Genomic DNA, 14,270 nt, shown 5'->3' on the forward strand with positions numbered 1-14,270 from the left:
TTAATGTAACAGTGTAACAGTACAGTGCCACAACTATTATAATGTGTTATTTATTGCAGACAAGTGTTAGGCACATAGTCTGTGTTGTTTATCTGAAATGTCAGTGATTGGGACACATGCATGTGTAAGATGTAGAAGAGAGCCCATAATACACAGGAGCCAGAAACACTCACCCATGGAAGCCTGCAAAGGAAGGGGCAAGATATATCCACTGCCCTCTCTGTGTCTCTCCCTCTTTCTTTCTTTCAGCTCCTTCGCTGTGAAGATCTGGAAGCACCTTCACACAGAAACACAGAAATCTCTCTCTCTTTCTCTTTCTCTCTTACACACATACAAACCTAAATGCATCTAACCCTAATCCTAACCCTCACTCTAAACTTAACAGCAAACGTTCTGCATTTTTACAATGCGCTTAACCCTCATTCATATAACCCTCACAGAACATTTGCAAAACAATATGGAAAGATGATTTTGCAGATGCATAAACCTCTTTATCCAGTTAAGTCCAGCTCACTAGTGTACTGCAACCATACTAAAAGTGAACTTATAGGCATACTGATAGTTTACTAATTAAATACTTGTAGCATTTTAGTACACTTTGAAGTATAGTCTCAGTAAACTACTAGTTATACTGCAAGATTTGAGAAGAAATCAGACAAAAGAGCTAAATGACACTTATTTAAGCAAGCATATTCAAAATGAACAATTTCCCTCCGTGGCAAGCGCGCTCATAATGTAAGAGACGCCGGCGCGACCACAACAGTGCCCAACATCAAATGGCAAACATAATGCAAGCGGAACGAAACTGCTCGTTATTGTGTGGTTGACGGACCGTTTATCAGTTTGGACCAGTGCAGCGCGAGCCGATCGTGATCATGCGACGCTGTTACTACACAGCGCTAATAAGAGATCCAGTAAAGAAAGCATTTGAATTTGCCACAGAAGTAATAACATCGCTGCGAGATCTAGAGAGAAACATTCACGTTTCTCCGTTATTAACGGATCAAACAGCGCGTGGAAACCAGGAAGAAACATTGTGCCGCAAATGAACTATTCAGTGTCCAGATCTGCAACATTCACCATGGATTTACTGTAGTGACACTAACTCCAACCATGAAAGTTTGGCAGGAATAGTAGGCTATAATGCCTTCAAGTAACATTACGTCGGTTTTATTTTGACATTATGAATACAATTGCTGCCCTCAAATGTTAATCTGAAATAAAATAAACCTTTGGTTTATAACTACTACAATATTTCATTTTTTCCAAGAAGCTGTTTTTGTTTTATATGCTCATAAGAAGAATCAATTATAGCTCCAGAATTACTCAAAGTAAAAAATATCACACCTTATTATGTTAGTTTTAATATAAAAAAAAAGAAATCAAGGAAATTTCTCTGGCATTTCTTTCTTTTTGCTGTATCAAAAACGTACCGAACCGTACCGTGACACAAGTGTATCGTATCGAACCGAACCGTGAATTTTGTGAACCGTTACACCCCTTATATATAAAAATATTTTGTCAAGGCACAGAAATACTAAATATTATTACATTATGTTTTGTTAGAGAAAATCCCCGAAGGGTGGATTTATTGACAACTTGGTGCTCTGAGTGAAGACAGTGCTCTCCGTAGTGCTCCAACTCCCTTGTGCCCTCTGTGCCTTGAGTGGTGGATCCCGTGCGGTGCTCTCCTGGTTGGGGCTGACGGTCACACGCTGCTCTCTGTGATAGAGGAGGAAAGAGTTAGGCTCTGTGTCGGGAGACATTGCTCACCCTACTGCTTTCCTCCCCGGCTGAAGTAGACGCCTCTTCATGAGCTGCAGGTGCTGCCGCTCAGCCCATGACGAGCTAGTGCCGGTGATTCCACTGTGTTGCCAGGGCGACGCTGACGAGCGCCGGGACACACGTCACAATAACCCCTTATATATATATATATATATATATATTAGTGCTGGGAAAAAAATTAATTGCATCCAAAATAAAAGTTTGTTTGCATAATATATATGTGTGTAAACTGTGTATAATTATTTTGTATATATAAATACACACATATGCATGAAAAAATATTTTTATATAAAATTATTAGTGGAACATTTTATGCATCTTTATTCACCTCAAAGCATATCCGCTCCCGCGCCCCCCCTGTGAACTCTGGACCCCAGGTTGGGAACCAATGTTCTAAAGGATAAGGTTTTTTTTTTTCTTTTTTTTTTCATGACAACAGATGACTACACACTACTAGTGGCATAGCTAGGAAATCTGGGCCCTGTGCACTGAATTTGCTATGCTATTTATAAATAAAGACTATCAATTTATGCATTTTTTTCTGTTTTTGATTCTTCTGTGAGAGATATATATATATATATATATATATATATATATATATATATATATATATATATATATATATATATAACCTCTAAAAGTACCATATTTTTTATGTAAAATATGACTATTTTTTATGTTATATTTACTATTACTTTTACTTAAGTAAAAAAAATAAAAAAATAAAAAAAACTTTTAGCCAAAACCTAAAATTTGGTGACTTTGATGGTATAAAAATATCAAAATATCTTACCAATTTATTTTCCCAAAACGTTTTTAAAACTTTTGATTCTATTGTACTGCCGTTTTTCTAGGGTATTCAAAGCACATAGAATATCTAAACTGCATGTAAGTCTAGGTCATTGGGGGGTTGGTTAGGTTTGCCAAATGTTCAACACTACTAAGTTTCTGGCAGGACCCATGCCCGAGTCTTTCAGCTGATCTCCCTTCATGGCTTGTGAAACTGCACAATCTGAACACCAGTAATGAACTAAAGAGGAACAATGCTCAGTTGTATGTCAGCATTTAATAGAAGTCACAACGTGATTCCGCAACAGAGGACTTTTGTTCCAAAATACCCACGCTCATCAGAAAACTAATCATGAGCTAATCATGTGACATTGACATGCTGAGAATAGGTGCGTTATAGCGGTTTTAGCATTTAAAACTTGGTTTGACTATCCATAAATATAATTTCGGATAGTCACAATTGTAATTCGGATAGTCATAATTATAATTTAACTAGTCACAATGACAATTAGAGATATCTGCAATTATAATTGCACTAGTAAGAAATCGGATTAGAGATATCTCTAAATACTTTATGACTAGTCCAAACTCCATTTAAGATATCTGTAATTACTTTATAGATATCTTCAATAGATGCGTCATACATCCACAAATGTAATTAAAGATATCTCTAATTCAATTTCGACTAGTCACAAATATAGTTTAAGATATCTGAATTGCAATTGCTCCTAGTCGAAATACTGTTGTGTGACGTCAGAATAAATTTACTCAGCTCCTCCCCGCCTACTCTGCTAACTACTAACAACATAATAAAAGTCTTAATTAATTTCTTTATTTAGTGGCGGAAAAAAGCTTCCATGAGCCCACAAGGTGGGAGTATTGTATTGTATTTTAGCAAGAGATCCATGATGATAATATTCTGGGGTGTTCAGTGATGATTTACACTAAGTGCAAATAGCAATGGATTCTCTTTACACTAAGAGAAAATATCAAGATTTTCTGCTATTTATACTACTTATTTCAAATAATGTCAATTATCTGCACCTCAGTATTGTAGTACATTATAAAACAGTACGCAATAATAACTTAGTTACTGTAAATGATCATTTTAATTAAAATTTTCAAATGGATGCCACCTTACTGGGACGATAAAGCCCCCCCTACACCTACCCTAACCCTACCAAATATTTCTTTTCAACTTTTTAATTATTTCCTTAATTTTTATTGAAAATAAATGCCTTTCCGATACGACATGATATTTGAAAAAGGAGAAAAAATGTTTGGCAAAAGGCGGATGCGAACTCGGGTCGATTGCGTCAAAAAGCACACACTTTAACCACTAATCCACTACAACTGATGTTGAGTTAATGTCGTTTATCAGTGTTAACTATCTCAATCACATGTTGGTGGACGATAGTGTAAGTAGTCTCTGACAACAAGGCAGGCTTGCACTTAAATAGACACTGATTCTTTTAACATTATATATTTGTTGCAACAGCTGACATGAGGTTTATACATGTGTTCGTTTGTAAATAAAGACTAACAAAATTTAATCCACAGCACACACGTCTCAACATTACGATATAAAACAGGACAAAAGCCTATTTAAGTCCTCTCTGTATAGCCTACCACTTTTACACATGCTCCAGCTACATTTTTATTTCCATACTATTGAATTACTTCTGTATAAAACAGTTTAAAATCACCCAAAGATGCGGGACCTTTATTATACAACTCTTAGACAAAACTAGTCTAGACTAGTCAAAATTCCAATTCAAGATATCTACAACTGTAATTTGACTAGTCATAAATGAATTGCAGATATCTACAAATGTATTTTAGATATCATAACATTTTTGAATTAAAGATATCTTAAATTGTATTTTGACTAGTCAAATCATATTTAAAGATATCTTGAATTGGGATTACGACTAGTCAAAACTCATTTGAAGATATCTCTAATTGAATTATCACTAGTCAAATTGTAGTTTGAGATATCTTTAATTAGAGTTTTGACTAGGCAAATCATATTTAAAGATATCTTGAATTGGAATTACGACTAGTCAAAACTCAATTGAAGATATCTGCAAATATTTTTCAATGGAAGTAATTGGAAGACTATGACTAGTCGTAATAGCATTGTAGATATCTGGAATGTGTATTATGACTAGTCAAAATGAAATTGTAGATATCTTCAATGCATATTATGACTAGTCATAATCACATTGTAGATATCTTAATTCCAATTATGATGAGTCATAATTGCAATATAGATATCTGGAATTACAATTGTGACTATCCAAAATTATATTTATGGATAGTCAAAACCAACTTTTAAATGCTAAAACGGCTTGCGATATGTATGTCATTTTCTTTGTGTGAATGTCATTTTACACATTTGTAACTATTAATCTGCAACTTCCAATTCATACACGGGTGTTTTGATCATTGTCTGTGTGTGCAAATTGAAAGATTCAGCTTTTCACATCAGAGCTGTGAGTGTAAATATCAACTTACAAATACGAATATATAACAAGTTCTCACATTCAGATCAACAAGCTCTCGAGTTTTGCTACTGTTTTACCTTTATAATAATAGCCTAATTGTTTAAAATAATATAATAATTGATACTTTTGACTCTTCCCTTTTCTTAAAAATTGTTTAAAGGCTGAAATGTGAAGTGCAGGTCTTAAAAGGTCTTTAAAGCCCTCGAATGTTATTTTAAAGATCGTGCAGTTACCCGGTTATTTTATGGTACCATTTGCAATAACTATTTTTTTTATTATTATATTTTTTTTTATTATTTCTAATAAGCCCTTTTTATCTGTTCACTTATGTTGTTTTGAGAATGTTCTGTAATAAAAAAATATAGGAAAAAAATTACAGACAATGCAATTGAGATGTTTATTTGTTGGGGTGATATTACTGTCAACTGACAACAAAGTTTCCCTTCTAAATTAACCGAACTGCACAAGTTTTATAGTTAATAAAATCTTTAAATACAAATTACATTAATTATTCTTTAATTTCCTTCATAAAAAGGAAATTGAGTAAAATGATGTAAAAGGTGTGTGGAAGTGGATTAGTAATCTGGACCCTTGGTATAAAGGAGAAAAAATGCTGGCCCTCATCATTATCAAAGTTGCCCATCCCTGCTATATGAGCACTAAATGAAAATCCCAGGACACCCCTAGTCCAAACGTTCACTGCTATTTATTACTTTGCACTGTCTGACATGAATATTCCATTCATTCATAAAGAGACAGCAGCGGTTCTACAATGGGTTACATTTGAGAGATAGGCCTATTGAGTAAGAAAATAGAGTAAATGAAATCACTATAAGTCTGATTAACATGATACACACACACACATACACACACACACACACACACACAGAGAGAGAGAGAGAGAGAGAGAGAGAGAGAGAGAGAGAGAGACATGTGAATACTCAAATTGAAGAATTCTGTTGTTTCAGGTTTCTAGATTCTAGGTTTATGCATATTATTGTCATATTATACATTTTGCATTCTGCTCTTTTTCTATTGATTTCAAGTATTTTAGTTCATACAATAATACATTTACTTCAGTTCCCTACAGAGAAAAGAAAAATAGAAACCATCACTTAATTTGTAATGGTTTTACTGATTATAATGAAATTGTATTTGTTTTAATGGAAACTGTAATGGTGTCTGTTGGTCTCTACTGGTAATTGGTCTCCTTTTATTGGTGGCTTTTGTTAAAACCACTAAATCCTAATGTAATATGTCCCAAAAAACACACTACATGATACCATTATTTAACTAATCACTAAAGTTGTCTTTAAACAAAAACAAAATACCCGGAGGGTCACTACAAAGAAGAAGAAGATGTGTGCATTTGCCATCAAGCCTAAAATTAACCATTATTAAACCTGTCTCGATCCAGGAAGACAGGGCACGAAGACTGGATAGCTGACACTGATCCAACCAAGAGCAGAGACCTCCACTAAGAGAAAAGAGATGTTTTATAGAGAAAGAATCATTGTTCCCAATCGAGCAGCAATCAGCTGGACACCTGCAGAGAACAGACGCAACACACACACCCAAACAAGCAGCGACCAAAAGTGACGTCACAGTACTGTATATACAGCAGGGTAACCCCCCCAAACTTTAATTTTCCTCTTGACCACAGATGGTGAAAAACTCTCTTCAGCATATTTAGAAATTTTGTGCACTAATTCATGTTGACATTTCATCTGAACAATGATGTGCAGTGATGTTTTGTAACACAAATACTTTGTTACATTTAAGAACCATTTTTGGATGTTGCTACTTTACACAAGCATAAATATTTTTCAGACTTCTAATTTTACTTTAGTACATGCTAAAGAAAAAAATATATACTTTTACTCTGATAAATTTTTCCTGACCCTTTCATTACATCTGCAGCTGCAGAGTGCAAAAACAGAAAGCAAACACCATCAGGATGTTCTTGTGTTATAAACAGAGTTCATGTCAGGCTCAGAGAGAAGAGTTACAAGTCAAATATGAGATGGACATGAAAAAATCTGATGAAGAGACTTAAGAAAGAAAAACAAAGAGCAGATGAGGAGAGAATGAAGATGCAGAATCAATTTAGAGAAATTATTATTATTATTTTTTTTTTGGCAGGTTAATGGTTCAATATATTTAAAACTGTTCTTGTTCTTGTAGATTTTATTTCAGCAAATTGCCTCTCATTGTTACATCTATCCCAAGCCTGTGTTAGGGTAGCTTGTAACAACAGACCTCTTTGTGTTTGACATTAACTCACATAATCTGTCATTGTGTAGTACAGTCCAAGTGAGGTTTATTTGCAGTAGTCAGATGTGGCTACCATGTATGTTACTGATGCTCGAACAAAAAAGTGTTACTTTCATCCCCTTTTAGTTTTATAGGGGGTCACATAACACACATCACATGCAGCACAGTTTGGTAGTGTTGTATTTTTTAATCTTCTGGATACCCAAAACATTTAATTTACCTCTCTACCATCCCCAAAAGTCAGTCCCAAATCAGTAGATTTGCCCTTGCCCCTCAGATTGTGAGATGTCATCAGCGGTCTCAGGAATCACAATGATGTCCGTGCTCACTCAGTCAGGTCCGGACAGCTTGGGGCTCGACAGAAGTCTTTTTCAGGTTCAGATAATAGGTTACTAATAATAAATCACTCCGAGTCTTGTTTTAAGAGAGGTTTAAACGCATCACCATTTGAAATGGTTTCGCTTTATTAAAAACAAAAACTCATAAGCAATAAATCAATAACATTATATAGTAGGAGGCGAGTACAATATTTCTTCTCAACAAAATATTCATCAAAACATTTTCTTATTGGATACAAAAACGTTAAGCTCTTGTGTTTCTATTCTTTGGAAACGGCACTGACTTTCTGAAGTCTCAGAAGGTCAACCTCGTTTGCCAAAGTCCTCATTTCTAAATTAAAATTATTAAGTAATTTATTAATTATTAATTAATTGTTTCACCTGTTTCATTAATATTTTTTTATACGCTTATGTTGATGAATTAACCGAATCAGATCTATAGCTGTGGAGATGAGTTCCTTCTTCTCCTGGTCTCTGTCGTCTTCGGTTTCTTCGCTTCATTTTACTCTTCTTTTTGACGGCCTTGTCGTGTCTTCGCTGTAAGGACTCCACAAGCAGATCATCAGAAGGAATTTCCAGTTCACACATTTGATTCAGATTTCTTTTGTTTAGGTTTTGTTCAGAAGTTTGGATTTTATTCCTTAAATTATTTAATCCAACAGTAGATATGTGAGTTCACAATCAAAAGGCATCACAGAATGACTTTTTTTTCTTTCTTTTAAACAGACTTTTCAGTTTCCCAAATTTTTGTCTCTGAAAATAATAATAATGAAAAAATAAAAAATAAGATTTGTTTTATCATTTCATTTATGCTTATGGTATCTCACCGGAAGAAAATCTGTTCAATTGTGGAAAACCAAAACTAAACCTGACAAAACAAGAGTCAATTATGTTTGGCTCTCTAATGAATATGAGAATTTCACATAAGTCTACACCAGTTCTTTTTTAAATCTTCATTCTCCTTTTTCAGATTTTTCACTTCTTCACTTTTCTCTTTGAGCTCCTGAACATGCTGATTTTTTCTCTCTCTGAAATCATTAAATACTTCTGCTTGTTTTCTGGCTTCATCCTCATGTTTCTTCTTCATCTGTTTTATTTCCTCTTCATGTTTCTGTTTCATTTCATCTCTCTCCTGCTCTTCTCTTTCTTTTCTCTCTCTTTCTCTTCTCTTTATCTCTTCTTCTTGTTCTTGTTTCAGATCTTCAATCATGTTCTCCCATCTCTTTCTCTCTTCTTCTTGTCTCTCATCATCTTCTCGTTTTCTTCTCTCCCACTCCTCTTTTCTCCTTCGTTCCAGCTGCTCATGATGTCTTTCCATTTCAGTTTTCTTTTGTTTATATTCTCTCTCTTTTTCTTCTCTTTCTCTTTTCTCTTTCTGTCTCTCTTTCTCTATCTTCTGTCGTTCTTCTTCTCTCTCTCTTTCAAATCTCGCTCTCATTTTCTCCATTTCTTCTTGTTTTTCTCTCAGTTGTTCCTCATGTTTCTCTTTTCTCTTTCTTTCTTCTTCCTCTCGTTCTCTCATCTGTCGTTTCTTTTCATTCTCCCATTCTCTCTGCTGTCGTTTAATTTCCTCTTGAGTCTCTTTTCTGTCATTTTCAGCCTCTTTTATTTTTCTTTCCCATTCCTGTCTGTCTTTGTCTTCTTGTTCATTCCTCCTTTTCTCCTCCAAATCTCTCTCATTTATTTCTTTTTCTTCTTTCATCTTTAAGTCTGTTATAACACGTTCTTGTTTTTTTTTCATTTTTTCTTGATCTCGTCTGTATTTTTCTTCTCTCTTTCTGTCTTCTTCTTCTCTTTCTTTTTGCTGTTTTTCATACTGTGATCTCTGATTTTCAAACTCTCTCTTCATTTCTTCTATTTTTTGATTATATTTGTCTCTTTGCTGTTTTTCCTCTTCTGATCGTTTCTGTTTTTCAGTCTCTCGTTTTTTCTGTTCTTTCTTCTCTTTTTCTTCAAACTCTTTTCTGAGTTGTTCCTCTTTTTCTCTGAACTGATTCTCCATCTTCATTCTCTCTTCATCTGCTCTTTGTTTTTCTTCCTCGAGTCTCTTCATCATGTCTCTCATGTCCATCTCATATTTGGCTTGTAATTCTTCTCTTTCAGCCTGTATTTCTCTTTCTCTCTCTTTCAGTATTTCCTCCATTCTCTTCTTAATGGACATCTCTGCTTCCTCAAACATGCTGTTAGTGAAGTATCGACCCTGATTACTGTTCTTCACCTCTTCTATCATGTTTAACAGCTGAATCACTTGAGTTCTGTCTTGTTTTTCTCTGTTATTGAAAGCCAGGAATCTGTTTCCACAATCTCTGATCAGTTTCTTGACCTCAGCATTTTTTCCTCTCTCCACATATTTTTCTATAGATTCACCCTTGAGATTGTCTCCTCTAGTGAACAGAACGATGCTGAACTGAGCAGCTTTATGCCCGAAGATCTTCTTTATCAGATCCACAGTGTCTGCTTCTTCTTTGGTGAATCTTGTCACACTCAACACAATGACAAACACGTGAGGTCCAGGAGACGAGAGTGAAACACATTTCACTATTTCATCCACTGCTTGTTCATTTGAGAGTTTTGTGTCAAAGAGTCCTGGAGTATCAACCACAGCTACTGATCGACCATCAACTTCACCAACTCCCTTCTTACAGTCAGTCGTCACTGAATCCATGCTTGCTTGACTCTCAAACTCATTTCTTCCCAGAATAGTGTTTCCTGTTGCACTCTTTCCATTTCCTGTTCTCCCGATCAGCACAATCCTCAAACTCTCCAGATCATCTGAACATTCAGCACCTGAAAGTAATGCATGTATACATGTGTTCATATCATGTGGTTATAGGCACAAGCTTCACATTAAACTTGGAGCTTAAAGGGATAGTCACTCAAAAATAAAAATCTGCTGTTAATTTACTCACCCTCAGACCATCCAAAATCTAGGTAAATTTTTTTCTCTTTAGTACAACAGTAAATGTTTTTAGGTGAAACCATTGTCCTCGGTGATTCATAAACATTTTTTTTATGAATCACCACTTCGCGTCATGCCCCCATCACCACCTCAGGTGTGCATTACAGGTGCTGGTCATATAATTAGAATATTATCAAAAAGTTTATTTATTTCACTAATTCCATTCAAAAAGTCAAACTTGTATATTATATTCATTCATTATACACAGACTGATATATTTCAAATGTTTATTTCTTTTAATTTTGATGATAATAACTGACAACTAAGGAAAATCCCAAATTCAGTATCTCAGAAAATTAGAATATAACTTAAGACCAATACAAAGAAAGGATTTTTAGAAATCTTGGCCAACTGAAAAGTATGAACATGAAAAGTATGAGCATGTACAGCACTCAATACTTAGTTGGGGCTCCTTTTGCCTGAATTACTGCAGCAATATGGCGCGGCATGGAGCCGATCAGTCAGGTGTTATGAGATCCCAGGTTATTGCTCTTCAGCTATTCTGCATTCTTGGGTCTGGCATATCACATCTTCCTCTTCACAATACCCCATAGATTTTCCATGGGGTTAAGGTCAGGCGAGTTAAGAACAGGGATACCATGGTCCTTAAACCAGGTACTGGAAGCTTTGGCACTGTGTGCTGGGGCCAAGTCCTGTTGGAAAATGAAATCTGCATCTCCATAAAGTTGGTCAGCAGCAGGAAGCATGAAGTGGTCTAAAACTTCCTGGTATACAGCTGTGTTGACCTTGGACCTCCTTAGTTGTCAGTTATAATCATCAAAATTAAAATAAATAAACATTTGAAATATATCAGTCTGTGTATAATGAATGAATATAATACACAAGTTTCACTTTTTGAATGGAATTAGTGAAATAAATCAACTTTTTGATGATATTCTAATTATATGACCAGCACCTGTAATTCAACGGCCCTCGTCAATTATTCCTTACTTATTGCACAGATACTATTAAAACTGAACTGAGATGATGACATGATTGAATTTAATGATGAACTGCCTTTAACTGTGGTTTTGCATTATTGACACACTGTTTTCCTAATTAATGTTGTTCAGTTGCTTTGACGCAATCTTTTTCGTTTAAAGCGCAATATAAATAAAGGTGACTTGACTTGACTTCATTTGGGCTCAGGCGCGGTACACATGTGTGATCAATAACCGAGCCGGAGCACGGAACAGCTATTATTTTGTGTGCGCTACTGTCATCATTATGACCACAAACATATTCTATCACTACTACTACAGTACAATTTTCAATTTAATTAATATATAGTATATTTAGGTTTATCACGGGTCTGGTTCTCACCTTATTGATGAACATGAATTGTAGTTTGTGAGTAAAGCTGCAAATTAGGCCCAGTTTTGTGTGCATATGATATACAGTTTTGGCACCTATCCCAAACACCCCTAACCATTGCGTATTATATGCACACCAAAGTCAATTTCTGCATATAAATACTATGCCAAATAGGAATAGAAACTTGTGGTATTAATACGCATATTCATGAGATGGGGTTAGCAAATTCTTTCATCCTCCATAAAAATAATTTATTAGGCAGTGTATTAGTGAAAATGGTTTCCTTCCTGTTATCTCGTACATGACGTAACCGTGCTCCGGCCCGGAATGTTTTGTGCAAATGTGAGTGCAGGGGGAGGGGAGGGGTTCTTGGTCCTCATTCTCAATTGTAAACAAACAGTGTCAGAATTCATGTGAGTATGTGCCCGCACATACACAGAGCTGGATAGATTACTTACAAATTGTAATTCATTAATTTCAGATTACATGTTGAGAACTGTAGTTACTAACGTAATCTAGGTTACTCATTTTACAATGTATTCTATTTTTTTTAATTAATTATAGATTATGTTTTATCAAACTTGTGTTAAACTTGCCATTAAACGTACCATACTGATATATATATATATATATATATATATTATATATATATATATATATATAATATATATATATATATATATATATATATATATATAATTAGAAAGAAAATATATTCCATTTGTTTTTACATCAACATCATAAAATGCTTTACACATTACATTACACTGGGGTTTCCCAAACTGGGCATAATGTAAAAACTGCAGTGGGTTTGTGAGTTAATAAACCCCTGGTAATTAATTAAATCATAAAAATGTAAAACAAATTATTCAAACATTTGAACACTAAAAATAGAAATATTCAATTTGATTATCTGCATGTCAATGTGACCATTTTTTCTTCAGACTTCCAGAATCAACAGTTACTGAAGGATGTGATGAAAACAGTGTTTCACAGCTATACATTAACAGTGTTTAGTAATTTTTATGTGCATACAGTACATTGTCTAATTGCTTGAGAGGTGTTTGCAAATTTATTTACATGACCCTTTCATGGACATTCTATATTATGAACACAGTCAAAGCTAAATGGGAGCAGACACATATATGACCCTGCAGCACAAAAGCAGTCTTAAGTCACTGGGGTATATTTGTAGCAATAACCAAAAATACATTGTATAGGTCAAAATTATTGATTTTTCTTTTATGCCAAAAATCATTAGGAAATTAAGAAAAGATCATTTTCCATGAAGATATTTTGTAAATTTCCTACCATAAATATATCAAAACTTAATTTTTGTTTAGTAATATGCATTGCTAAGAATTAATTTGGACAAATGGGCATCTCTGGAACTGCACTCCAGTGGCTTAACTCCTACCTTTCTGATAGATCCTTCATGGTTTCTTGGAGGGGTGAAGTTTCTAAGTCACAACAACTTGCTACTGGGGTTCCTCAAGGCTCAGTACTTGGACCACTTCTCTTCTCCATCTACTTGACGTGATTAGGATCTGTCATTCAGAAGCATGGCTTTTCCTATCACTGCTACGCTGATGACGCTTTATCCAAAGCGACTTACAAATGAGAACAGTAGAAACAATCAGATCAACGAGAGAACAACAACGGTATACAAGTGCTATGACAAGTCTCAGTTAGACTAGTACAGGACACGTAGCCAGGGTTTTTTTTTTTTTTTTTTTTTTGAATATGATAGACAAGAAAAAAGAAAAAGGTAAGTACTAGTATTAGTTGGTCAAGTGCTGGCGAAAAAGATGAGTCTTTAGATGTTTTCTGAAAATGAGTAACGACTCAGCTGTTCGAATTGAGATCGGGAGGTCATTCCACCAGCTGGGTGCAGTCCAGGTAAAGGTCCGTGAGAGTGATTTTGAACCTCTTTGGGATGGCACCACAAGGCGTCGTTCACTTGCAGGTGCAAACTTCTGGAGGGTGCATAAGATTGAACTAGTGAGTTTAGGTAAGTTGGCGCCGTGCCAGTGGTCGTTTTGTAGGCAAGCATCAGTACCTTGAATTTGATGCGAGCGGCTACTGGTAGCCAGTGTAACCTGATGAGGAGAGGAGTAACATGAGCTGTTTTTGGCTCATTGAAGACAACCCTCGCTGCTGCATTCTGGATCAGTTGTAGAGGCTTGATAGTACATGCAGGAAGGCCCGCCAGGAGAGCATTACAATAGTCCAGTCTGGAGAAAACAAGAGCTTGGACAAGAAGTTGGGTGGCTTGCTCTGACAGGAAGGGTCTAATCTTCCTAA

The 14,270-nt window shown here is 35.2% G+C and overlaps 1 protein-coding gene across 2 annotated transcripts in view; it reads right to left on the bottom strand.

Moving 5' to 3' along the window:
- Window positions 1-8,315: 8,315 nt before the first annotated feature.
- LOC109059447 (GTPase IMAP family member 8-like) overlaps window positions 8,316-14,270 on the bottom strand; it is a 45,226-nt gene continuing 39,271 nt past the window's right edge. For both annotated transcript variants that reach the window (XM_042716052.1, XM_042716044.1), the window contains one exon: window positions 8,316-10,480. In XM_042716052.1, the coding sequence (XP_042571986.1) occupies window positions 8,613-10,480 (1,868 nt within the window). In that variant the 3' untranslated portion in view covers window positions 8,316-8,612. The remainder of the gene's footprint in view (window positions 10,481-14,270) is intronic.

Source organism: Cyprinus carpio, chromosome A3 (genome assembly GCF_018340385.1).
Source record: "Cyprinus carpio isolate SPL01 chromosome A3, ASM1834038v1, whole genome shotgun sequence".
Lineage (NCBI taxonomy): Eukaryota > Metazoa > Chordata > Actinopteri > Cypriniformes > Cyprinidae > Cyprinus > Cyprinus carpio.